The sequence below is a fragment of the Apodemus sylvaticus genome, chromosome 5, assembly GCF_947179515.1.
Source record: "Apodemus sylvaticus chromosome 5, mApoSyl1.1, whole genome shotgun sequence".
Classification (NCBI taxonomy): domain Eukaryota; kingdom Metazoa; phylum Chordata; class Mammalia; order Rodentia; family Muridae; genus Apodemus; species Apodemus sylvaticus.
The window spans coordinates 14,329,378-14,356,455 of NC_067476.1; the positions used below are offsets into that span (position 1 = coordinate 14,329,378).

General features: G+C 47.0%; 1 protein-coding gene across 1 annotated transcript; it reads right to left on the reverse strand.

The window, feature by feature from the left end:
• Window positions 1-502: 502 nt before the first annotated feature.
• On the reverse strand, window positions 503-25,263 carry Stom (stomatin). Its single transcript, XM_052182313.1, has 7 exons — window positions 25,112-25,263; window positions 13,266-13,369; window positions 12,137-12,209; window positions 10,534-10,616; window positions 8,193-8,396; window positions 6,796-6,930; window positions 503-2,610 (listed from the first exon to the last, which is right to left on the reverse strand). Exons 1-7 carry the CDS (start codon window positions 25,170-25,172, stop codon window positions 2,416-2,418), a joined length of 855 nt encoding a protein of 284 aa, XP_052038273.1. The 5' UTR covers window positions 25,173-25,263; the 3' UTR covers window positions 503-2,415.
• Window positions 25,264-27,078: the final 1,815 nt, after the last annotated feature.

The following is a 27,078-nucleotide window of genomic DNA, read 5'->3' on the forward strand; positions in this document are numbered from 1 at the left end:
CACTCAGTGTTCTTCTCAACCACCAAGCCATCTCTCAGCTCCCAGAACCAAAGTTCAAGGCTTCCTTCCTTTCACAGCTGATTAACAATCAGCTGCCCTTACTGAATAACTGAAATGCCGTGGATGTGCCCTCCCAGCAACAGACACTTTAAATCTTCAACAGTGGATCATTCCCTTGGAAAGAAAGGTTTGCTGCTAAAAGGAAATCAGAAACGCACTGGTGGGTAGCCAGGCCTGGGGGACCTCAGTGTGGGGACTCACAAGAAACATTGTACTTGAAAGCACAATCAAACAAGGCTTTTGAGTCCTTTTCTTTGTCCTATCTGGGCCAGTGTTGTAAACATGTGGTTACAGACTGGACCAACTCTTCTCTGCCCTGAACTGGTAAAACCCAACAACCTAAAACCGAAGTAAAATGTAAGGCTTCCTTCAAGTATGAATGAAAAGTCTAGCAAACATCTTCAAAACAGTCTCCATGCAGACAAAAACAAGACTCACAGAGTCGGGTCACAGGGTACACGCTTTATTTTACACGGCTAAAGGGGAGGATGTGTGGAAACCCTCACACCAGCAACCCTGCCTACAGGCCTGCTTTTCTCCGCCCCTCCCTGTGACTGAGTTTTAGCCTACTGGATTACTAATTCACAAGGCACAGAAGCAAAGGCCAGTTGGTGTCTCGACAGGGGATTTAGAAAACCAAGGGCATTGTTTCCTACCTCTGAGGTGTTTTCACCAGGACACAGGGTTTCCTGGTCCTCAGTGTAGGGTGAACCACTTTTCTAAACCGATAAAAACCATCATTTGAAATTCAAAATGTAAATGCAACTTGAGTCCAGGCGGAAGTGCTCTATACACCTCTAGAACTCCCAGCGGGGCTCAAGGCCTAGGAACAGGGTGTGTGTGTGTGTGTGTGTGTGTGTGTGTGTGTGTCACGGGCTCCATGTGGGCCTGGCAGTGAACAGCTCAGGGCCAGTGTCAACAGTGTTGCTGTGACAGGGAGCCACCCTTTCAAGCTCCTCCAGCTGAATCAAGACCCTCCACGATGTTGCAAAAGTCACCACCAAGCTCCGGGCCAGGGGAAGGATGTCACAGTAAGAAACTGTGTCCAGAGGGCTGGGCCACTTCCTCTGTGGGTGTCAATGTTTTATATAAGAAAGAAAACCCCACAAAACTAATCAAACATAAGCATTCTCCCTCTGCACAGAGAACTTAGCATGGGTGTCTGCACAAGGTCCATCACAAGCTCCTTGTGTTAGGAACTCCTTATGCTACTTAAGTGGGATTAGTAATTAAAATATATCACAGTATATAAGAGTTAATAGTATGCAGAGAGCAGAGTATAGTGGCTTTCTTTTAAAAAATTAGCAGTACTTCAATATTTAAGCTAAGCAAAGGAACATAAAAATTTATTGATAGAACTCCAAGTTATTTTTAAAAATCAAAATGATTTAAAAACCTGATCCGTGAAAATAGGCACGAGTGAGAAAGGAGCACTTCTGTGACAGGAATTAGCTGCCTTAAAGGCCACACAGAGGGGTCATCGTGGAGGGGAGGCCAAGAAGGTTTTTGAAAACTGTACCTACTATTTTCAAAAGTACAGGCGTGACCTTTGGTCTTGGAAGGGCCAGCATGAGCCTTTTCATTGGCTCTGACAGGATCAAGCAGGAGGAGGGAGAGGATCATTCCAAAACAAGGTTTGGGCTTAGAGTGGGTGGATGGACTCTGGGGAAACGTCCTTCCTTAAGATTCCCTGAAGGGTGAGCGAGGCGGGGTTGGTGCACGCCTTTCGGCCCAGCACTGGAGAGGCAGAAGCAAGGGGATCTCTGAGTTCAAGACCAGGATAGCCAAGGCCACTCAGAGAAACCCTGTCTCAAAAAACAAAACAATCCAATCCAAAAGGTCCCCTGAAGGGAAGGCACAGGAGGCCAGAGAAGTGGGTGACATACTTCTTCAGTGTCATAGAGCTCAGGTGGCATGTCTAGGCTGTGTCCCTTGCCCTGACTTGCCTGCTTGCTCATGGTTCAGAACAAGTTAAAGGAAGTCAGAAGATGGCCTCAACCTACTTCAGAATAAAGACACAAACTTGAAGACTAAGAGCAGGGTGCAGACGCCAGCCATCTCTTTCTCCCACTATTTACAAGCGCCATCTCTCTGTTTTGGTGCTGAGGATTAAGGCCAGGGCCTTGAGCGTGTAAGCAAGTGCTCTGCTACTGAGGTTCACTCCTGGCTCTGGAGTCAGCCCCTCATCTGCTTCTATGATTCCTATCCATCCTAAGACTGTCTACTGTGCATACAGGAAAGGAGAGGGAGGGGGCAGTCAAGCTGTTGGCTACTTTCCCTGTGAGTTAAAGGCTAACTTTGTCCCCACTTTACCCTGGGAAGGATTCAGCACAGCTCTCCATAGTCCTGGACAGCTCAGTGATTAGAACCCATGATGCCTTGCAACAAGTCGATAGGCAGAGGGAAGACAATGGTGGAGTTTTTCTCTGCAGCGATAGTGGTCAAGGTTTGCAGGTACCGGAGCTGAAGGGCAGCAGGAGACTCGGTGATGACCATGGACGCTTCTTTCAGAGCTCTGGATGCATTCATCTCCCCTTCAGCTGCAATCACCTGTGCAGGGCAAAGAAGAGGTCAGCTCACAAATAGCATGGTGCCACGTAGCGGTCTTCAAGTAAGACAGCATGTGGGACCTGCCAGGAACCCATCAATCCCTAGACACTCAGATCCCAGATATTCTTTTTCCTGATGTGTCTGGCTCAAGACATTCTCTTTTACTGCTGCCTTGTCTCCCAAGCAGGGGCAACACTGTCTGAACGGGGTACCAGACAAAAGCACAGGCCACGGTACTGCAAAGGGGCGAGCGGCTGACTTAAATGTGTGGATAGAAGCCCCTTGCCGGTCAGCTGGATTTCCAGTCCTTTGAAATCAGAGAAAGGAGACTTTATTGAAATGAAAACTTAGAGGTCATGTTTAATGAAGATGACAAAGGAGTGTTAGCACACTGACTTGTGTGCATGCTAGGCGCGTGGCAGCAAACAAAAGCTCACCTATTATTTAAAGTTTCTTAGTTCTATCAGAATAAAAACGAATAAAGTTAGTGCTGCATGTTTTCTCTTTTCAGTAAGGGGTGCAGAGCACCCCTGGACATGTGCATGGCTGATGCACGCACTGCACTCAGGAGCCTGTCTAGTAAACATGACTTAGGAGAAATTCTGGAATGCCCGTAGAATCCCCTTCCTACTTACAGAAGGTCAGCCCTAAATATACCACTTGCAGGTTGATAAGCTAATTCCGAGTATGTTGCCTTGGTCATTGTGTTTCAGCACAGCAATAGAAAAGTAGCTAATGCACTACACTCTTGAAATGGGACAGCATTTCATGTTATCATCATGAGGCACACAAAGCCGGGAAATCAAGTTCTGACTAAGTGAAAATTTATAGAGGAACAGGAAGGGAGCAGCCCAGACCTTATACAGGTGTGTGTGTGTGTACATAATATGGTTTTTGGTTTCATTTGTTTTGAGACAGGGTCTCACTATGTAGCCCTGGCTGGTGTAGTACTCATTATGTAGATCAGTCTAGTTTCAGACTCACAGAGGCCCCACCTGCCCCTACCTAGTGAGAGTGATGAGTAAGGGAGGGGCGGAGACAGGATCTGAGGGCTAAGTCCAAATGCTGGGTCCAGGTGGGGTGTCATTAATTAGGATGGAGGGTACCAGGTAGGCAACAGTGTTCTGAGGCAGACACTGGCGGATGTGTAAATACACTCTCCCTGTGTGTGGCAGGCTCAGACTCTCTTCCTTGTCATCTCTTCCATCCAATTAGGCATATTGTTGTGTGGGCATGGCCCACAGATAGTTCGTTTCCCTCTTCCAATCAATAAACAATTTATCGGCCAGGAAGCCAGAGCCACTCTGATGGGCACTCTGATTTAGTTCATCAAAAAGCTACTCTGAACAAACTACCAAAGAGATGCCACAGGATTTTCTTCTAAACGGAGCCCAAGGCCACTTGGATGCGCAGAGCATCTTCAAGCAAAGCAAGCTCCTGGTGGCTGGGTGGGTCTCTGGCCAACCGTGCAGCAATTCCGCACCAACACACATCATTCTGTTTCACTGCTGGAGCCTGGACCCACGCGCTCATCTACACACTTTGAAATGAGAGTTGGTTGTGTGGCCAGAGAGCCTGTCCTCGGCTGTGCCTTCCTGTGTGGAGCCTTTGAGCAGCTTCCTCGGCTCAGATTATGTTTACGAGCAGTTCTGTGTCCACTTTTTTCTGCATACTATTATGTCCTGTGAATAACTATGCCCTTATCCATTCAACCGGGCTGAGGACTAGAAGGTTTCCAGGGTGGGGGAGGTGCAGCCGGGGTATACTGCGGGTAAATGTGAGCGTGTATCTGTGACGTACATACTGAGGCTGGAGCTACTGGCCACAGGTTCTGCCAACATCCAGCTTTGGTACCCTTTGCAAGACTGTCTTCCAAAGTGGTGGTACCAATGGGCATCCCCACAGCAGAACGCAGGGCTCCAGCTCACGCTGTGTTTTCAAGCCATCCTGATGGGTATGTAGTGTGGCATCAGCCTGGGACTTGAATTTGAGTTTCCCTCTGGCTAACTGAGGGCTTTTATTCTGAAGCCCATGTGTACGACCCGGGTCCCCTCACCACTTGCTCTCTTCTGTAACTTGCTTACTGAAGAGGCAGCCAACTTCTATTTCCCATGAGAATTTGAATGTGAGCTCACAGCGATTTCAGAGATCCTTCTTTTACTAGTGTCTTTTTCTGAAGCAGCTCACACTGTGTGAACCCTAACCTTGGGGACAGTCGGCCATGGGCCAGGCTCACGTCAGAGCTGTCAGGCTAACCTCACAGCGTCATCCAAGGACAGCATTCCAACTGGCCTCTTTAGCTTGCTCCTTGTCCTGAAGTGAAGAAAGCAGCTGTTGGAAGGTCCTGGTGAGAGGCTCTGGAGGAAGCGGGAAGGGAAGGAGGGAGTAGAGCTATCTCATCACTAATCAGCCCTGGGGCCTTGAGGAGATCACTCTGCTCTTTGAGGCTTCAGTTTACACTGACCAGGATGGCAAACAAGTTTCGTTTTTAGGGCTATCTGGGAGCAGTCAGGGGTTGTTATCTGGAGCACTGCAAAGGGATCTGGATGCCAAGCCTAAGCTCAGAGGGAAATCAGCTCTGTAGTTAATTACTGTCATGGGAAGAGAAGGTGAAGGTTCCTGGATCCTTTAATCCTGATACTCTGTAAGAGACATTATTATCCTATATGGTCGAATAACGGGCTTCTAGGTAATGTCAGACAATAAGGTAAAGGCAATACCTACTTTTCAGATAACTGGGTGGTAGCAGGGAACATTTAATAGCACTGTGCGTATATTTTAGTTTCTGAAAGCTAGGGATTTGCAAGGAAACACATGAGATTTCTGCAATGTCACCATGAGTGGTGACCTTGGAAGACATACAAATTCTGGCTGATACAAACTCCTAGAGGCAGCCTGTCAACAGGGTACTCCTCTATTTAGTACCAGCTGGCTAAGAAATTATAATGGCTAGTCTGTGGCTTAAATGGGCATCCAATGAGGTGGACAGGGTTCTGTGGTCAGCAGACCACTATGACTTCTAATGATGACAAATTGCCCCTGTGCTTAGGAGATCTGTCAAAGGCACAGTGAAGACTCCTATGAAAACCACTCTATCTTTTCACAGGGTGGAGCTATGTGGCCATAGTCGGACGTGGCCTCGTCCTTGTTGTACCAGAGAATCCCTCTTCTAACAGGAAGCCTCTGTCCTTTACCGCTCCCCAAGGAATACTATGAACTTGGGAGTGAGAAGCCCTCCACCGCAGGCTGTCTGCAGGGAGACAAAGCCCCTGTGCAGCTCTGACGAGCCCTGCCTCTACTTCCAGTCCTTGGGTTTGAGGAGATACCTTCATATTTTGACCGGTTGTCATCTTACAGGAAACATTTTTTTTTTTGAGGCTTGCTTAACAAATATTTCCTCAGCACTACCAGGAGGGTCATTTACTCAGGCAGGCTTAAGACAAAGGTGGAGATGAGAAGAAAAAGGAAACATGGAGAGAGAAGGAAGATGTGGGAATGATCAGGAGGAGGAAGGTGACACAGCAGGGAGGAAGAGGCTCCTGGGGGAAGAGGAGGTAGAAGCCCAGAGAAATGGAGGGACAGACAGAGCAAGCTGACGCACGGCCACGTGCTCTGAAAGTCCACCTGCCATTGCTAACGAGTCGGGGAAATAACGTCTGTGGCTCACGGCCTCGAGACAACCATACAGTTCTAACGGACCAATGTTCCCGTGAGACCCAAGTGGGAAGGCCAAGGCACAGGACTGTGAGCAGTGCGGTTCCACCAGTGCTAATACTGCAACAGCCGAGTCAAGTAAAGCGCAAGCACGGGGCCAGGGAGACGGCTGGCCGGCTGAGCTGTTCTCTGTGCAGTCTTGAGGACCAGACTTAGATTCAGCAGCCCTCGTGCAAAAGCAAATGGTAACCTCAGGGAGGCAGGTGGCTCCTGGCCGGACTCTCACCAGATGGTTCAGAAAGGCCTTGTCTCAAAAATGATCATTCATACAACACACACACACACCACGCACATGCACACACACACACATACACACACTTGTTTAAAATGGTGACTGCTGAGGAAAAAGAATTTGAGGTGATGGGCAGGGCTTTACTAAGCATTCATGGCTATTTTACTCTTTTGGTGAGAGTGTGGAATTTAAGAAAACCAAACTAAACCAAGATAGCAACCGCTAACACAGAGCCTTACCTTAGCTCTGGCCTCCCTGGCGGCTTCCGCCTCTGCAGCCATGGCTCTCTGGAGCTGGATCGGCAGCTTCACATCCTTGATCTCCACTCGCTCGACCTTTATCCCCCATTCATCCGTGGCGTCATCCAGCGTGCTCTGCCAAGAGAAGGGACGGCAAGTGAGGCACCATCGCCTGCCCAGATACCAACGTGGTGTGGACAAGGTGGATATGGTTTGCTAAGTGGCAGAGAATTGCTGTTAGAGGAATGGCGAAGCAGGGGCTGGAGAGCCCGGGAGGAAACAGATCTGCTTCTGTGACTGATGCGCTAATGTAGGGTGGCAAACCTGTCGGGGCCATAAAGGAACTGTTCATTTGTAGTCTCCACTGCAGCTGTTGCCCGTGTTCTGCCCTGGTCAGGAGCAGCATGGGTGACACACAAGCGAGCAGCTGAGTCTGTGTCCAGTAAGCCATTATTACACACAGAGCAGTCAGCTGCAGGCTAAGCTCACAGGAGTCTGCCCACCCGAGTTAGCGTGTGCATGTACGCCCGGCTCACGGTCCTCCTTTGCAAGGGCAGGAGTGAACAGTTCTCTATCTCAGGAGGCTGGGACAGCTCCACACACACATTATGTGTTTTTTAGCAGGGTGGTGGTGGTGGAATGCTCAGGTAGAAATGCAAGGCCCAGAGCTGGAGAGATGACTCAGCGGGTAAGAACACTAACTGCTCTTCCGAAGGTCCTGAGTTCAAATCCCAGCAACCACATGGTGGCTCTGCCCTCTTCTGGTGTGTCTGAAGACAGCTACAGTGTACTTACATATAACAATAAATAAATAAATCTTTAAAAAAAAAAAAAAGAAAAGAAATGCAAGGCCCACCTCAGCTGTAGAGCAAGCAACAGGGCACTCTGTGGTGTAGAGGGATCACCTATTCAAAACTAAACAAATTGCAGAGTTTAATCATGATGAGACCTCTGTGAACAGGAGTTTGCAGTTATAGTATGGGTAACTTTATTGAACAAGCTATTAACATCTATATCACAGGCAAGACTGGAGAGCAAGGTAATTTTATACGGGGACTCATGGGATCTGTCTGATGGCCAGAGCTTAGCAGTACTTATACTGTTTTGCAGAGTAACCCCCCAAGCCACTACAATCTATGAGGGGAATAATATGAACTCTGGGGCAGGAAACACCAGATAGAATTTTTAAAAAAGCATGCACCCGAGTGCCATGATCCCACGGGTGTTTGTCTGAAAATATTTCTGTAAAATCTGGAAAACCTGAAAAGGAAAAAAAGGCGACCATCCCCATCCGGGTGAAGGGTCAGGCCTCAGCTTCGGTTCCCTGGCTCTGGCTAGCTGAGCAGCCGTGGGCACGCCTCACCTGCCTGCTGTCGCCAGCTCCTCTCAGGCCTCACCTGCATGTGGTGTGCGATCTCTTCTCTGTCAGAGAGGATTTGAGACAGGTTCTTGGTGCCCAGCGCATTCCTGAGGGTAGTTTGTGCCAAAAGACGGGTTGCCGAATCTGCGTTGGTGATGTTCGCCACAGCCAGGGTTGCGTTCTGGACACGGTAATAGACCACACCATCCACGCTGATTGTCACCGAGTCCTTAGTGAGGACCTACAGGAGGACGAAGATAATCACACACCTGCCGGTGCTTCCGCATTGCCATCCCACGAACCCTTAAACAACAGCCCATATCCTTTAGTAAGGCATCGAAGGTTATTTCTACCCGTTAGAGATTTAATAAGGCTCTCCTATCTATCCAAGTCCACGGATTCAGTCAACCCCTCAACAGAATCTGAGATGCCACTCAAAAGCCGGCATTGTTCTGGCTCATTTCTTCCCACCATTCAGACGTCTTCTCCGAGGACTCCCTGACCCTTGCTCTCAGACCCCGTGCCCATCCACTGTGCCTCTGTGCCATGGTACACTGAGGGGTTGCACGGATGGATCAACGCCTTTGCTTCTCTCTGACACACAGTGAGTTTCACAGGGGCGGCTCTTCTGTCTCTAGCACTGGCAGTGTGGCTGACACATGGTGGAGGGTCACAAGGTGAACTGAAACGAGGCTCTAGGACATGAGTGACCAAGTGCGCAGGCGTGGAGCCCTGAACCTGAGCTGGGTGGGTGTAGGGGCCCTAAACCTGAGCTGGGTGGGTGTAGCGGGCCCTGAACCTGAGCTGGGTGGGTGTAGCGGGCTGTAAGGCATGTGACCTGCTAACTCTTTATCTGCAGGAAGAGGCTGGCAGCCCTGCCTCCTAGCCATAGTTCTGCAGATCAAGGGAAGAGGAATCCTGCAGGAAGTCTTTTGAAAGCATCCCCAGCCATGTCAGTGAGAAGTAACAGTAACAGCAGAGCGCTCTGAGGCCTTAGTTCTGCCAGGCACCAAAGCAGCGCTCTCCGCTGTCTTCCAATTTAAAACACCTCTGACTCAAGAGATCAGGGGCATTTGTTAGCAAATGGACAGGTTGTTACCATCTTGTGAGACAACCTCTCCTAGTGCAGGCCTAGTGCGGGCTACTCACAGGTTCCTGTCACTGAGGCTGCCACAGCTGCCACCACTCAACACTGCGGCTTCTCTGAGAACTGGTTATCGTGGGCAGAGTATTTAACCGCCCTCTGTAGTAAGATCCCAGGGGCTGGGAAAGAGCTGCTTGCCAAGTTCCAATCACTCCAGGTTGGCAGCTTGCAGGGCAAGAGAGCAGGGGAAGGCAAAAGCTCACAGCCACAAGCATGCCGGATGCCCACAATGTTTACACAGGAAAACACCACAGTACTCAGGCCTTCACAGAGGCTCTGGAGAGCCCGTCTTCCTGAATAGCAGGAAAGCGTGCAGAGGATCCGGGATGCTCTCGGGTTTCTGGTAAGGTGTGGGTGGGGATTACTTCTGCTCCACTGAGTTCATGTGAACTGAAATGTCTGACCTTACCGTACCAAGTGCTTGGGTCAGTGCCAGTGTAAGGGAGCGCCCAATCTGGCTTCTGGATCTTGTGACTTATGATAAGAGAAGGCCAGGCTCCAACACCATGCCGAGTTCCTGGACTGCCAGGAACGCTGCTCTCTCCCACAGCCAGCCCCTCAGCAGCCTGCCGGCTTCCTGTCTGCGATGGCTATTATGCCTCCTAACATATGAGCACCAAATGCCCATAGCAGAGTGGATGTCCGGTGCAGTCAGCCCTGAGCTGGGGGAAAGCACCAGACAGGGCATGGCAAGAGCTGGGATCTGAGGATTTGCCTGTGTGACAGCTTCCTTCTAGGAACTGGTGTGAAGTCAATTAGGAGCTGTTTGCGAAGAAGTCTGAAAAGGTTCAAAATGACCACAGAGGGTCCTAAAATACCAAATGAGCACTTCCTAATTCTTTTACTTCTAACCAATTTATCCTGAATAAAAATGAAGGCCCCTAGAAAGGACGTAAACCTAGAATTTTCTTTCCTGCCCGATACCCATGCAAGAGAGTTGTGATCAGAATGGAGATTACAACAGTAATGCCAAGTCCACGTCCTCAGGCGTCACACTGTGTCCCTAACACAGTGCTTCAGTTCCCTGTACTGCGTGTGCTAAGCACTTCGCACGCCCAGTCCTCACTCCTACAGCACCCATGGCCTTACCATTACAACCTGCGTTTTACAGTCGAGGACACGGAGACACAGAACTGAGAGACACACTCAAGACACAGAGCTGGGCAAAGAGAAGGTAATCAGGGCGGCAGGCTCTGCCTCCCAGTGTCAGGCAGTCAGAGTGAGACCTGCTCACCTCCTGCGGAGGAATGTCGAAGGAGATGGTCCTCATGTCCACCTTGATGAAGCTGTCAGTGCACGGCAGGATAAAAAACAAACCTGCAACACACAGGATCAGGGAGAGCGGTGAGGCTCAGCTCCCTCCATCAGTTCTGTGGAAAAGCTGAGAAGGCTTTTGTAACATGAATCGCTCGCTCCACAGCTCGCTCGCTTGATCGCTCACTCACTCGCCCTTCGCCTCTAAGAACTTACTAGAGTTTCTCCCTATGACCCACTGTCCTGAGCTGCAAGCCCTTGCAGTCGCTCAGGACTTGCCTTGCCTCTAGTCCCTTTCCCTGTCCTGGGGTCCCGCATTCTGACCGGACACAGTTCCTACAGCTCCTCCACTTGCTGTATTCTCTCCCCTACACTGCTCGGCAGATGTCGTTTCTGTCAGGAATACCTTTCTGTGGTTGGCACTTCTCCAGGCCTCAAAACGCAGGCAGGCCAGCCACAGCTGTGCATATAGGTATTTACAGCACTTGGAAGGCTGAGGCAGGAGGATTGCTGAGGTTTGAGGCTAGCTTAGGGTACACAATGAGATGCTGCCTCAAAAAGAAAACAAACAACAACGGGGCAAGGGTGAGAAGCAGAGGGCCTGGGATGGCTCAGTGGGCGAGTGCTTACTGCTCTTCCAAACGACCCAGCACCCGTACAGAGGCTCACAACCACTCCGACTCTCTTCTAGATTCTGAAGGCCCTCATGTGCACGTACGTACATACATACATACATATATACATATATACATACATACACACAGATAGATACATACACACATACATACATACATACATACATACACACATACATACATACACACACAGAGACATATAATTTTAAAATAATAAAAATAGGCACTTAAAAAAACAATAACAATCGGAAAGCTTGGGCTGAGCTCCTACTTCCGGTCATCCGCTCTCCTCTGGGTCTCCTGTGCTTCTCTGTCAGGGTTCTGTGTCTACTGCTTCCTAACACTAAATGCAGGGCGTAGCTATCTGTTTCTTTGCTGGTGTCCGCTTGTTGGACAGCAAGGCCTTTGATTAGGAGACTATGTTCTACTCTCCCTCGCAGGCCCCAAGCCTTGCTGGGTGTGGTGGCACGTGCCTGTAGGTCCAGTTTTTGACTGCAGTCCTTTCCTGGGTTAGGATCCTCCTGCTCAGCTATTGTGGTCCCAGGCCACTAATAACCTAATTGCTCTAAGTAGGTAATAGTGGAAAGGGCGGGCAGTACCTGGACTGATCAGAGCCACTACCCTGGTTACGCAGATTCTGCTCCAAGCAGAGGCTCCACTGAGGAACTCACATCAGTCAGACAGCTCAGTCTCATAGACTAGAGAGAAGGCTCAGATGTTAAGAACACCTGATGCTCTTCCAGGGGCCTAGAGTTCAATTCCCAGCGCGTACATTAGGTGGCCCCCAAATTCTGGAACTCCAGCTACAGGGGAATCCCATACCTCTGGCCTCTGAGGGCACCAGCGCTCATGTGCACACACCCACACATAGACACACACATGTACAAATAGGTTGAAAAAGTACAAAACCCCACCACTTTGGTTTCCACACTGCAGTCTAGTACTGACCAGGTCCTTTGGCGCCTCCTTGCAAAATGCGACCCAGTCTAAAGATGATGACTCTTTCATACTCTTTCACGATCTGGAATAAAAAAAAGGTGAGTGAAAACTGATCACAATGAATACAGTTTACATGCACGGTTTCCTAAGGCCGCCCCTGCTCTGACCTGGCTCACTGCCTCCTGTTTGCTCTATCTCCTAACAGTATCTATACACAGTGTATCTGGTGTTTACTGTTTCCAAGCACAGTGTTTATTTCTTATACACACACACACATCTTTACTTATTATAATAAGGCAATAGACCCCCTGGGAGTGGTGACACATGCCTCTAATCGCAGGGCTCTATAGCTAGAAGCAGGAAGATGGTGAGTCTGAGCCAGCCTGAACTACAAAGTGAGTTCAAGACCAGCCTGCTCTATCTAGGAGCCGCTGACCCAAAACACAGAACAAATACACTGGTGCCACAACACCGGAGAGGAGAGCACAGGGAAACCCATCTCCAAGCCCGTCCCTTGGCTGTCAGCATCCTGCCAACTAGTCATGTTTTGTTTGCTCAGAAAAGCTTATAGTGCGTCTTCTGATTCCATTAGTTACAGTACAATTTATCAGAAAATGCAGGCAGCACATTCGTTAGTTTAGCAATATGCAAATGAGTGTTATCTGGCTAAATGTCAGTAACTTTGTGGGCAAGACAACTGCTCTGGGGAGCGTTTGCTCTGTGCCAGGTTCCGCAGTGAGTGTGTGCACACTGGCTGCTCCCTCAGTCCCGCTGTCATCCTAAGGAGGGACTGCCCTTGTCTCCACAGTGAGGAAACATAGCAAAGGTGGTGCCAGGAGGGAGCCTGCTGCCCAGCCCTGCCCTGCCCTCCACCCTCCTCACTGTATCCTCACAGGATCATCTCACAGCCGACACAAAACTGCCGCATAGCAATCCTTACTCTGCCTGTGAGGAAGGACTGAGCAGACAGGGGCTGAGTTTTAAGATTCTGCTATAACTCATCAGCAGAATTTATCTAAAAGAGAGATGTAAGAAAAAGCACAGGCCAGCCTGGTAGCCGTTTACCAGCTCCAGAGATCACGTGGCTTGTGGAGGTGGGAGCTGACCCTGCTTGGGAAGGGAAAGAAATGCTCTTTACCTTTATGCAAATCCACACCGATATTGGGAAGGTTATAAGTACGAAAAAGAACGAGGCAGCCACCAAAATCCATCCGCAAGGCCCAAGTTCTGCCTTGGTGTTATCTGTCAAAAACAGAACCATACAGCCTGTTAGGGGTACACCATCATCACTTCATCCTGGCCACTCACTGGCTGCCGTCTGCTGGCTTTACCTGAGTTTCCTCGTCTCGGACTCACACAGCCCTGAAACGTGTACCTGGCCTATCTCCTGTCACCTATTACGTCACCCAGCAAGTGCGTCTCAGATACAGCTTGCTTATTTTGCCTCATGACATGAGATAACAAAAATGGAGACTACTCAGCTTCTAACAAGATCAAGTACAGCGAGGAACAAAGACAGTCATGGTACCAGGAGGAAAACAGAGAGGAAGGAGGGAGGGTGACTGGGGTGGAGGTGAGCGTCAGTGAATGGGGAGCTGACAGCCCTTGTCAGCTTCCCAATAGAAAGGGAAATGCCAACAAAAAGACAGAGACAAAGAAAATGGGTATTCTAGCTGAGGACTCAGCATGACTCCAGATGACAACCCTGACCCAGACACCCAATCCCATCTTGTCTTTAGACCAATTACTGTGCACAAGGCTGCCCTGGGCTGATGAGCCATCACCCATTTCCTGATTAGTGACCGGGCAGTTTCTGGCTTCTTGCAATAGCAAGAACAATGCAGTGCTGGATATCACGGACCTTGGACTTCCTCCCTCTTCTGCATGTGAGCAGTGCTTTGTCTGATTACAGATGCAACACAAACAGTGCAGCAGCGAGGTAGGAAAAGGAAAGCGTTACCTTAAACCCAGAGACAGCAAATATCTCAACACATTCTTCCAATTCCTTTCCTGATTTACACTACTTTTAAAAATTCAAATAAATAAAATTAGTAGCATATTTTCCCCTTCTAGATATTGTTCTTTTATATCTTTTATTAGCCTCTGTAGCCATGAACTTGAGATTTTCCTGTTTTTGACCTAAAAAATAAAAAATAAAAATAATAATAAAAATTGTTACACTGCTGAAAACATCAGACTGGGGGTCAGTGAGATGGCTCAGCAGGTCAAAGTGCTTGCTGCCAAAATGCAGTAGCTTGAGTTTGAGCCCTGAACCCACCCTGCAGAGGAGACCGGATCCCTGCAGCTTGTCCTCTGAGCTCCGCATGCAGGCTGGCACATGGGCACTGTGGCTCGCGGGCTAGGGCACCCCTGCCCATGTGCGGAAGCCAGCAGTTCTAGAAGTTAACACAAAAGACGCGGTGTCTGCTCTGCTCACGTCTCCCCTACCTGCTTCCTCAAAAACAAACTGATCTTTTAGCTGTGTTTGTTGACGTTTACCTCTGGGGTCTAACTAACCTCCCCTCCTCAGCATGGGCTGTCCCTGCATTTTCAGTTCTGAGCAGTAAGTACCACATGACTTTCCATTATAGGAGAGAACTTTTTTCCTCCTTATCTCTTCCTCCAGCACGAACTTATAAAACTGCATCGTAATTTTGGTTAGATTAATAACCATCATATGCCAGTCAAAGCTAAGCCATGGTAAAATACAAATTAGCAATCCTTTCTAGTACGATTTTTTTCCTGTGTTTTTCTTTCTACTTTCCTTAGTCCCATACAGCCCTGGCAGATCTAACTTTAATCCTCCATCCACAGTCTAAGTCTCCGTTAAACAGCCGGGCATCCCCTCAGTCTCTTCTGTGGATGGCACAGCTATTATTCTGCAGTTGCCTTTTACTTCAAGCCTGGGAACCCACCCCGCCTCGAGCAGCATTTTCTATTTTCTGCGCCCAGCATCTTCCTCGTTTCCGTGCAACAAATGGGGACTGTGAAAGAGGCCACTGACCCCCAGGCTTTTTTACCATCACTTCAGGTGCTGCTGCAGTTTTAGAAGTGACTGGAAGGAAGGGGTGTGCCTGGTGTGGGGAGTTACTGCTCTGGGGAAAGGGGGAAAAGCAGAAGGTTCCGGCTTGGGAACACGGAGGGGGGATGGGAGGGTGAGGGGGTGGGGTGGGTGGAGAAAGGCTTTGGCAGCTAGAGTGACTCTGAAACACAGGAGGGGACTGAGAAATACATCTGGTTATGTTTGTAATGTTCTGATCTGTGTTGTGGTGTCAGGGGACTGTCCTCACAAACATGTAATGTGATCAAAGTTTTTCTTGGCACATCTAAGTCGCAGTTCTTAGGGCACAGACAGTCACTGGCAGAGCACTTGAGGCAGGGCCGCCACCGTGATGCACGGCCTGTAGGGAAGTTCTAGCAAGTATTACCTGAATGACAATAAAGCGGTTTTAATTGCACTTTATAAATGAGGGAACAGAAGCAATGTGCCTTCCCCTGGGACAATATGAGAGGTCTCGTACCAAACAGGCATTATGTTTTAAAATACATTTAAAATGTGATGTATAGCACTAATTTTTAGAACCATCCCCTGGGAGGGGGGATCCGGGAAATCATTTGGAATGTAAACAAAAAATATAGAAAATAAAAATACTTTTAAAAAAAGTTGAGTATAAAAGATAATAGGAAAAAAAAAAAAGAACCATCCCCTGCAGGAGGAACAATAATATGTACCAACCAGTCCCCCCAGAGCTCCAGGGACTAAACTACCAACCAAAAAGTACACATGGAGGGACCCATGACTCCAGCTACGTATGTAGCAGAAGATGGCCATTTCAGACACCAATGAGAGGAGAGGCCATTGGTCCTGTGAAGGCTCAATTCCCCAGAATAGGGGAATGCAAGTCGGAAATTGGGGGGAATGAGCAGGGGAGGGGGATGGGATGGGGTTTTTGGAGGGGTAACACAGAAAGGGGATACCATTTGAAATGTGAATAAAGCAAATATCTAATAAAACAAAAACCTATTCATAAAAAAAATAAAAACATTTTTAGAACCATCCAGTGAGGTCTTATTTATTTGTTTGTTTTTAAATAGATTCTTGCTCTGTAGCTCAGGATAACCCGGAAATTACATCCCACTCGGCTTTGGCCTTCTGTGTGCTGGGATTACAGGAATGCGCACCATGCCTGACCAGGCTAAGTAATTCTAATTCCATTTTATGAATGAAGTCACAGAAACACCACAACTCTCACTAGGGCATGCTAGGAAGGACAAAGCCCTGGCCCTAAAGACTGCCCTGAGTCTCTTTGACCCTCACCATTAAATGTGAAAGGTTGTCACTGAAGAAGTGCTCATGCCTGCAGTACTTTCTTAACATACTATCCGACCAGGAAACAGGGCGGGCAGGCGGTTTTGAGGATGAAATCTTATATCCTGATTGAAGAAGCCCTTTCCCCAGGTGGACTTCCTTTTTTTAGCAGAAAAGCTTCAGGGTTCTGAGCCACATAGGTCTAGATTTTATGTGACCTGGATTCCAAAGAGGAACAGACAGGCCGCAAACATTTGGTGTTCTCAAAAACATCGCTGTAAGTCCCTCCCACTGTGGGCAAATTTCTGAGCTCCTGGATCACAGTACACCACAAAACCCCAAAGCAGGGGTGGCTCTTAATCATTCTTCTCTTTATGGTGCTGGGAACCCAGCCTAGGGGTTTGAACATGCTAAGAAAGTGCTTTTCCACAAATTACAAATACAGCTCCTCCTGCTCATTTTGATCTTTCCAATGCACAGAACGTGCTCTGCAAAAACCAAACCAAACCACCACCAACAACAACAACAACAAGCCAGGGCCGATAGGAACTTAGTTTTTTCCACTGTAAAAGAACAATGAGCACTAGATTGGTCTCTGAACTGAGATGGTGCTCAGTAAACACAGGTGAGAGGTTCCTGAGGCCCTCTACTGTACACAGTGAAAAGAATATTTCATCCGAATTTCCATGATGAAAAACGGGAAAATAGTACTTGCTTTATTTTGAAAAAAAAAAAATCCTCTTAAAAATGAGTTAATTCTCCACTTAACATTCAAAGATCTGTAGAAAGTATGTTTTCTTTCTTTTCTTTCTTTCTTTCTTTCTTTCTTTCTTTCTTTCTTTCTTTCTTCTCTTTCTTCTTCTTCCTTCCTTCCTTCCTTCCTTCCTTCCTTCCTTCCTTTCTTTCTTTCTTTCTTTCTTTCTTTCTTTCTTTCTTTCTTTCTTTCTTTCTTTCTTTCTTTCATTCTTTCTTTCATTCTTTCTTTCTGTTTGTTTTTTTGATTTGGTTTTTTTGGAGACAGGGTTTCTCTGTATAGCTCTGGCTGTCCTGGAACTCACTCTGTAGACCAGGCTGTCCTGGAACTCAGAAATCTGCCTGCCTCTGCCTCCCAAGTGCTGGGATTACAGGCGGGCAAAAGTATGTTTTCAAAGATGTCCCCATGTAGACAGGCCAGAAAGCTGGACCAGATCTTTTCTGGGCTCAGGTCCCATCATTACATCAAGATTCTTCAAAGCCCAGATAAATACATGGCATCGAAAGTGAAAAGCATATAGTTAGTGATGCAGTCTTGTCCGTAGCAAAGGCTTAGCTACAAATACTGAAGCAGGCCCATGCCAGGGAAACGGCTCTATGACACTTACTGTCTCAATCCCTTTGTAGTGAGATGGTCCCATTCTCAACCATAAAAATTCTCTCACATCTGGCCACAGTTCAGCAAGGCATATAAATCACATTTCTCAGGGGATGAGATTCCGCCAGGCTCATAAATGAATTTCAGTTACCCCTGATTGCTGGGCAAAAGCCATCCTCAGGTGCCTGCCAGATTTCATGAGCCTTGCTTCCTCAGCGTTTCTCAGTTACTAACTTAGGGTGTCTCCTTCTTTTAGCTTATGAGGTAAATGACATACAAGTAAGGTCAATCAATATTCCTGAGATATTTTGGCTTAAATACCTGTCAGTGGGGCAAGACTTCAGAAGATCAGGGATCCCACAATACTTGGGCGTAAATGTTGCTTTGACAGGTTTTTATACATTTTCTTTTTCCACTATGAAACTCTTTCCTGAAAACTGGATTAAAAAGAAACTTTTAACCAATCAAAACTAGGCCCTATGAGGATGGAAAGATGGCTCAGCTGTTAAGAGAACTGGCTACTCCTCCACAAACCCTGAGTTTGATTCCCAGCAGCTGTGTGGCAGCTCACAACCCTCTGTAGCTCCAATCCCAGAGGATCCAATGCCCTCTTCTGGCCTCTACAGACAATGTATGCATAGATATACCTGTAGGCAAATGACTGATGCAAATAAAAATTAATAATCTAGGCAGAGAGATGCACACCTTTAATCCCAGCACTTGGGAGACAGAGGCAGACAGATCTCTGAGTTTGAGGCCAGTTTGATCTACAGAGTGAGTTCCAGGACAGCCAGGGTTATGATAGAGAAACCTTGTCTTAGAAAATCAATAATAATCATAATCAAATTTATTATGATGATGATTATATTATTATGATTACTATTATTATTTCAAATGGACCTAAAATACACACGTATCTACACATTTAAATTTATTATTATTCAAGTTGATCTTACCTCAAGAAAATTAATATAAAACCAGCCCAAATCATAGAATGTCAAAGTACAAGTTGGGCAGTCACTCTGTCATCTGGCTACAAGGAGAGCAGAAGCGCCTCATTTGTGAGCTCCTAGACATGTTTAGAGAGGTGTATGACGCTCTCCATCCTGTGTCAGCTGCTTTATTCTAAGACGAACTGGAGCTAGCATGACAGAAAGTCCTTGGTTGGAGTAAAGAATCCCATTCACCATTGAGATTTAATTACTCCAAAGTTCAAAATGTATTGGATTTGCTCTGCTGAGAAAGCCCAGAAACATGCCTAATATCTAAAATTAGGGACTCGGAGTCACATGCCCCATTGCACAAAGCGAAAGGGATGGGCTAACCCGGCTGCACTGCAGTATTTAAGAGGCAATCCTTCCTTTTTCCTTACACAGAATGTGGATGAAACACTTTATGTTGTAAACTGTCATGCATAGTCTTGTCTGGGTAAAGACAGAATAGTTAGGAATTTTATCTTAAAAATGCATGTTATCTGGGTCTAAGAACACCCTTTTAAGGGGAAAATGGCTGGTGAAAAGTCTTGACAAGTTTTTACTTCTTAAAGTCTTTATATTCAAGATACAACTGTTTCCTCCTCTTCTTCTTCCTCCTCTTCTTCTTCCTCTTCCTCCTCTTTTTCACCATTGTCCTACACCAGACTGTTAGAATTTAGCAAGTGTTTTCTTGAAAGGGGCAAAGAGAGACCAGGTTTTGCAGACCACAGAGCCTGAGTGAATATTCAAGACTACAGGCAGCACACAACAGCCAAGGACAACACACAGGTACACACAAGAATTGTGGCTGGATTCCAATAAAACTTACTTATATACACTGAAATCTGATTTTCATTTGTAGCAAAACATTGACCCTTAAAAAAAGACCATATAAAAATGTAAAAGCTGGGCTGAGGGCATTTTTTTTTTTTTAGTGTAAAAACTATTAGCAGAGGCTGGAGAGATAGCTCAGCAGTCAGGAGCACCACTTGCTCTGGCAGAGGACACTCCATCCTTAGATTCCTAATTCTTCTCTCAGATGAAATGCTCAGATATATGTAAGAACCTGACAATTTGGTGCCAAATTCCAATCCTACCACTTCATTTTCTGATCAGAAAAATGGAAAGAAGAACAGTACTTAGTGCATAGTATTATGAAGACCAAATGAAAAAATCCATGAAATGCTTGACGTTTAAGGGTAGTCAAGCCATAACCACTATTAAATAGCTTATAAGGTGTCTTAGTTAGGGTACTATTGTTGTGAAGAGACACCATGACCACAGCAACTCCTATAAAGGAAAACATTTCATCAGGGCAAGATTACAGTTCAGTTTAGTCTATTATCGTCATGGTAGATGGCATCTAGGCAAACACAGTGATAGCGCTCTACATTTTGAACCAAAGGAAGCAGAAGGAGACCGTCGTGAGATTCTGAGACCTCAAATCCCCTTCGACCTCCAATGACAGATTTCTTCAGCCAGGCCACACTCACTCCAACAAGGCCACAGTTCCTAACAGTGCCACTCCCTATGGGCCAAGCATTCAAACACAGAGCCTATTCAAACCACCACAGAAGGAATAAGTGGTTTTATTGGTGAATTGCCTTCTGGGACTTGCATACCATGGAGAAAATATCAAGACTAACTATCTGTTTGGGGATTCCATCTCAGGGGGAAGAACAGATCACATGTGGGGCAGTAAAGAGTTCTGAATTTCGTCAGGGCATCTGTCACTCCTGTCTTCCTCACTTTTGTCTTTCCCACTTGCTCCTGAATGTGAAGTGAATGGGAAATGGGTGTTATCCCTGCAAGTCTAGCCATCTTTAATCTTTTTATTTTTTTGTTTTCTCTATGAAGTAATATCATTAAAATCCTTAAAATTTCAAAAGAAAATTCACATATATCTGTGAGGGGAGGGGTCTCTGAGACTACCACAGCCAGCAGAGTATTAATCAGTGAGAGATAAGTAGACAGTTTGGGCTGGGTGGTGGTGGCGCATGCTTTTAATCCCAGCACTTGGGAGGCAGAGGCAGGAGGATTTCTAAGTTGGGGGCCAGCCTGGTCTACAGAGTGAGTTCCAGGACAACCAGGCTACCAGAGAAACCCTGTCTCGAAAAACAAAAACAAACAAACAAACAAGACAGTTTTGTTAGTCAGTGTTGGCTCAAACTGTGAGAGTCTGACCCCAGGTAGTTTATTTTAGGCATATGCAACCACAGTATGATTCAGTGAAAAAATATCCTGATGCTAATGAACTCAATCCTGTGCGCACAGTAAAGTGCAAAGACATGGCTACGTGAAAACTCTCTGTGAGGCACATGTGACCTCTTCCACAAAGATGGGGTCAGTAGATTGACTGAGAAAAACAAGCTCATGATGAGGGTCTGAGGGAGGATCTGATGTGGCCTTGGCCACAGAAATAGTCCAAAGGTCATCAGGCTTTGACCTAGTTCTGCTCTCAGCCTTCTGGGAAGAAAACAGGTTGTACATCCCTCTCTGGGAAGAGCCAACCCTGTGTGTCTAACATTCCTGGTTCGGCAGTGCTTATCTGTGAGCACAAAGCCCTATGTGCCTCCTAACAGATCTTCTTATTTGATATTTAAAATCTGGGGAGATAGGGCAGTAAGGTTATGCCTAACTGTACAAGGAGGATCTGACCAACTCTCTGGAAGTTGAAGAACTTGCCTAAGCGACCCAGGTAGTCAGCGATGGTACTGAGCCCACAACCCAGGCCTTTCGTTCTAATGCTTCTCACTTCCCTGGGCCGCACTACTTTCCCTCAGTGCTCACTTCGGTGGACAACAAACTGGGCATCATTTTTATGGTCTCACAATTGAAAGAATTTTCTTGGTTATATCTCCAAGGCTCCATCTACCTAAAATATCAAACACAAGCATGAGGTTCAAGTTTCTTTAGTAGTCCCAGAATGTAAATAGAGACAGAAAAAAAGAATGAACACGTGTGTTATAAAGAACTGAGGCACACTTATATCCTCTTGACCCTCTGACTTCTCTCTTTTCATAAGGTACAACATATTTCCTTGCCAATACACACCTGAATAAGCAGACTGTCTACAGTAAGAATAAGTAGATTGTCTATTTTTAAGAACACATAAGGAGAATGATTGCCACATCCTAAAATCAATAAAGAATAAACTGTCAACATTTAACAAGATGATTACTCCCATTTCCCTTTTCCTTCAACAAACATTTATTCATCTGCTATGTGCCTCATACTGAATTTACTTTTTGCTTGAGACATGGTTTCTCTGTGTAGCCCTGGGTATCCTGGAACTCACTCTGTAGACCAAGCTGACCTCGGAACTCACAGAGGTCCACCTGCCTCTGTCTCCAAAATTCTGGGGTTAAAGGTGTGCGCCACCACCACCTGGCTCATCCTGAGTTCTTACAATGAGACTAAAAAGGAAAGGGTAACAGACGAGTCCAACTGACAATTACAACATCATACAAAAGTCATGTCACAAGTATATACAGGATTCTAGGCAGATATTGCTATGTGTTTACAGTTTACAGGAAATGGCCTTTCTGTGCTTTCTTTAAAAACTCATCATCACCTCTATATCACTTGATCGACCTTTTACATTTTTAAAAGCAGACAAGATAGTCACTCTATCTTTTACAGTGTAAAACGTATGCTATTCAGTGACACTGACATCTATTTTATCACAAACTGGATAAACAACAGCTTCTGCAGTCTTAGACTTCCATTGGAATTCATGTATTACCACTGATGGTTTAATTCAGGTCAATTTTTGAAGAAGTTACAAAGTCCTCCCCAATCTGATCAACTGTAACAACGGAAACAAACACATCAGTCCCATGGTTCTGCTTATTCCCAAGGGATCCTCTCAAGGGATCTATCTTGTTGACAAGGCTGCTCTCTACAACAACACGTTCCTTTGCAATCCACCTGCACTGTTGTTCCTCTGCAAACCGAATGCACAAACTCTCGCTTAACTTCCTTGGTTAGTCCTAGCTTTGGTCATGTTTATCTGTGAAGGACCACGTCTCCACAAAGACACAAAGAGACAGAGTTGGGGCTTTGTAATTCCTTGCTTCCATCAGAAGCAGTCCTCGGGAGTGGCTTTCTCTGAGAGGTCCTGACTCCCACTGATGCTCTAGGCTCCCTTTGTTTACTGCCTCTTACCCTCAGGGAAGTCCTGAAGCTGGACCAGACCTTCTATTCTGGTACCTCCTTTACGGATAGCTGCAGGATTGGGAAAATCACTTGGAAAGTCAGAACCTGGGTTGGAAATCTGGTTCTGAATTTTTTAGGCTGCTTGCAATTTTATCACTCTGACTCAGTTTCTTTATTGGAAGACAAGGAATAAAGACATTTCCTTGTCCCAGGATTGCAATTAGATGTTTGTAAATCATTTAGCTATGTTTGGCAAAAGGACACACATTTGAGAAATTCTGTTTAATATGTTATAGTAATAGATTTCTTTCTAATGTTAAATCTCTGAGGCTTACCATTAAGAAAACAAAGACTAAAAGGTGGGCAGGTGAGCTGCCTCAGCCCACAAAGGGGCTTGCTGTCAGCACGGATGGCCTGAGTTTGATCCCTGGGTCACACACGTTGGAAGGAGAAAGCTTGAAAGTTGTCCTCCACAATATGGAGACACACACACACACACACTCACACAATGCAAAGCTTTTAATATAAATGACAAAGCCAAGCAAAATTTCAATTCTATACATACTTGAGAAAAAGCTCACTCATTTTCACTAATTCTAGAAGATTTAACATCAAAGTGTAGAACCAAGAAAAAGAATTTAGAACCAAAACTCAAACTGGTCTGTGACCAAGAAAATATAATGATCTTTAAGAACAGAGATTGGGTTTATTCTCAGGGCAGGGCTCCAAATCCACTTCCCACTGTGGTGGTCCAGGTCCAGGGCAAGGAGACCACCAGACACCCACACTTTCACCTGGGCACAGACCACCACTGAAGACGTATACTAGACACTTTTCTCCTGCTCACGGCTTAGAATTAATTAAAATTGAATTTTAAGCCTGTGTGACTAAGTCACTAAGTATTAGTTGTGTGGATTCAATAAGATAACATTATAAAACACTTAGGATAGTGCTTAGCACTGGTCAGTTTTGCTATTACTCTCTTTAATTTTATTATGCTCCCAATTGGGAGGAGGGTTAAAGTATAGAGAAAGACACATTCACACGCACACGCGCGCACACACGCACCGGCTTTTATGCATGATACGGAGGATGGAACCCATCACTGTACTCTGGAGAAAGAGTTAAAGGTGGCTGCTCCCGGGCAAAGGGATGGGGCTTAAATAGGAGAACAGGCTGGCTTTGCAAATAATCCGAATGGATGACAGCGTTGTCCGCAGGATGATGGAAAAGCCCACTCAGCCTCCTAAATCTCTTCCACTCTGTCCCCTCTTTAGAAATAATTCCTTTAGATTAGTAAAGCCCCCGAGAGGATAGCAGGACTCCTGTGAGGTTTATTTTCTCTTACTGGCCATCTCCTGACCCTAAGGAGTTGTACAATTTAAAAGCTCAAGGAGATAGTTCGCTCAAGGGCTCTAATTCTTCACGGTAGATAGGATGAGAGCCTGTTAACAGTTCTTGCTTTCAAGAATAGGAAGGCTCCAGAAGAGGGGTGAGCTACGGGTCTATCTACCTGGAAGGAGAGATCTCTAAGACAGAAGTGGACACAGAATGGGGCAGACGAGGGAACTGGAAGGAAAGCCAGGGAGACCTCCTTTCTTCCGCCTATACCGCATACTGAGTCATAAGCTGAAACCCAGCCCTTTACTATGAAACTGATTAGTTTCCCGAAGCTGGGGGCAGTGGGAAGAGGCTGGGAGGAGAGGGGATCACGTGGGGGTAGATGAAGACTACTTGTTGGGACCGCTTCCCTTCCCAGGCGCTGGGACCTAAAAGAAACAAGAATAATCGGAGCGAGGCTGAAGCTGCAGAGGAGCCGCTTTACCACTCCCGACTGCCAGGGACGCCCCGGTCCGCGTGCACCGCCCGAGATAAAGAAGCGCTGGTGATAGGCACCTGGCATCTAGGACCCGAAGGATAAGCGAGCTCTCGCGTGCCAGGGTGCCCAGCAATGGATACACGCCCCTGCCGCGGGTGCGCCCTCCTGGCTGCCATGCAGGCTGCACCCCAGCACCCCCAAATCATCATCTACCAGCCCGAGAACCCAGGAATGAAGGAGACGACGGCGGCTCTGCGAAGCGCGCACAGCGCAGTGGAGACACGCCTTTGGGAACCCTGCCGTCTGCGGGGTTCTCACTGCAGGCGGTGGGGCTCCGGACCAGGCACGGCTGTGCCGGGGACGAGGGACTCACCCCTGAAGGACTCCGGGACCCGCTGAGACTGGACGTGGCTGGAGTGCCGTTTGTCAGACATACTGCTGGTGTCGGAGTCGCTCGTGACCTCCTCAGTCCCCAAAGCCGGAGCTTTACTGAGAGCCGTTAGCAACGAAGGGGCTCGAGCTCGGGTGCAGCCTCGCCCCCAAGCCTGCGGCCCGCCCAATCGGTGCTCGGGAATGGAGAAGACACGCCCCCTCCCCGCCCTTCCTCAGAGCAGGCAGAAGGGCGTGGCCTGAAGGGCGTGGTCTGAGAGGGTGTTGGTGAGGCAGTGTCTAGGAGGGAAAGGCAGTGAGGCCGGAATGCTTAAGGCCCTGCCAAGTCTCTCTCCAGCTTCCTGTGGGTTGATCAGAGAAGGTGCAAGAACAGGGCGGGGCTGAGGAGCAACGCAAGGCCTCCCGCGATTCCAGGCATTAGTGAGGGGGAAGGAGCGTCCTCTTGTAGCAAGGGTCTGCGAATTGAGGGGCGGGCTGAGGATGCTGAGTATAGCCTGGTACAGGAGGTAGGCAGAGTGAGAGGAAGGCGTCCGTGCCAACGCCCTTGCCCCAAAGAGGACTGATTCCCGGGAGGTACAATTACTTTTTTTCAGGCAGAGTTATCTCACAGAGTGCCTGGCCTCTAGCAGGCGAGGTCCTCCCAGTTGATGCAGTGGGCAGTGGTGGACACAGTGCCAGCCAGCCCTGCTGAAGTCTATATTATACTACAAACAAGCTAAGGGTATTTCGAAAGCAAAAGTACAGTGTCCATTTTGATTAATAGAACCCGGAAGGCTTCTTTCTATAAATAAGGATATGGCCCGTGAAAGATATCCCCTGAAAGAGGCAGCCTTGGAATGGGGGCAAACTTGTTCATGAGAGACGAAAGGTCGGGCCTGGATTCTAAAATTACATTTTACAGTGTCCAGGCTGTGGAGGAAACATTTGCCAGAACCCTCCCAGTCTCAGGTTGCCTCCCTTGCAGTTTGTGACTGAAAAACTCATGTTTGAAAAAAAATCACTGCCTTTTTTTCTCCCTGGTCGATCCTAGTGCAAACTGTTTGGGGGAATATTAGCATACACAAAGTAAACTTTTAAAAACATTTTATTTTGAATAAACATAGAATCACAGAACGCTGAAAAGACATCACAGAGGTCACAAGGACCCTTGATTTATGTCACTCCTATAGTTAAATCTGTTTTATGTGTAGTCTCAGACCAGAAAATTAACCCTGACAGAATAAGTACCCAAATAAGCCATCTTATCACATACATAGATTCTTATAAACACAGTTATAAAGATACAGAGCTGGTTCATCACTGCTGAGAGCTCTCTCTTGGAAACTCTCTCTCTCTCTCTCTCTCTCTCTCTCTCTCTCTCACACACACACACACACACACACACACACACACACACACTCACACACACACACACAGTATTGGCCGTGTAACTCCAGATGCCTTGTGATGGCTCCCTCTCATGAAATGGTAAACGTTCCTTGACTTTATAGCTCTGGAGCATTGGTATTGTCCAGAAGAAAATGGGAACGTCACAGTGGGAAGGATCGAGGCAACCTTTGCTTGAGGGTGAAGGTTCTCAATTTTTAAGCCTTGTGATTCACCTTTCCCAAGCTGACTTCCCATAAAATAGTCAAATGCTTTCAAAGAACTGTCTATAGTCCCGGGATGATGTCACAGCTCATGTAATCACATGATTAGCCTTTTATCAACACGTTGTTCAGGAGAGAAGGCGGGGGCTATGGTAGTTTAATGGTCTGTTCTCTTGGAATCTTCCTTGACAAAGTTCACAGCTTCACTTCCACCCCATTCTGCCACAAATAAACCCTAGGGGCGTGAACTTCCTCTGTATGCTGCGGCTCTCTGGGAAGCAGAGCAAATAGGAAATTAAACCTTCTCGCATATTGTGATAAAGCATTTAGGTTCCACTGTTCTACTAGAAAGGAAAATGGT

Coding starts and splice junctions, on each gene's coding strand:
- Stom (XM_052182313.1), bottom strand. CDS start 25,172: ATGTCTGACAAACGGCACTCCAGCCACGTCCAGTCTCAGCGGGTCCCG. Junction 13,370..25,111: donor GGTCCCGGAGTCCTTCAGGG/GTGAGTCCCTCG, acceptor TGTTTTTGACAG/ATAACACCAAGGCAGAACTT. Junction 2,611..6,795: donor CCAGGGAGGCCAGAGCTAAG/GTAAGGCTCTGT, acceptor TGCCCTGCACAG/GTGATTGCAGCTGAAGGGGA.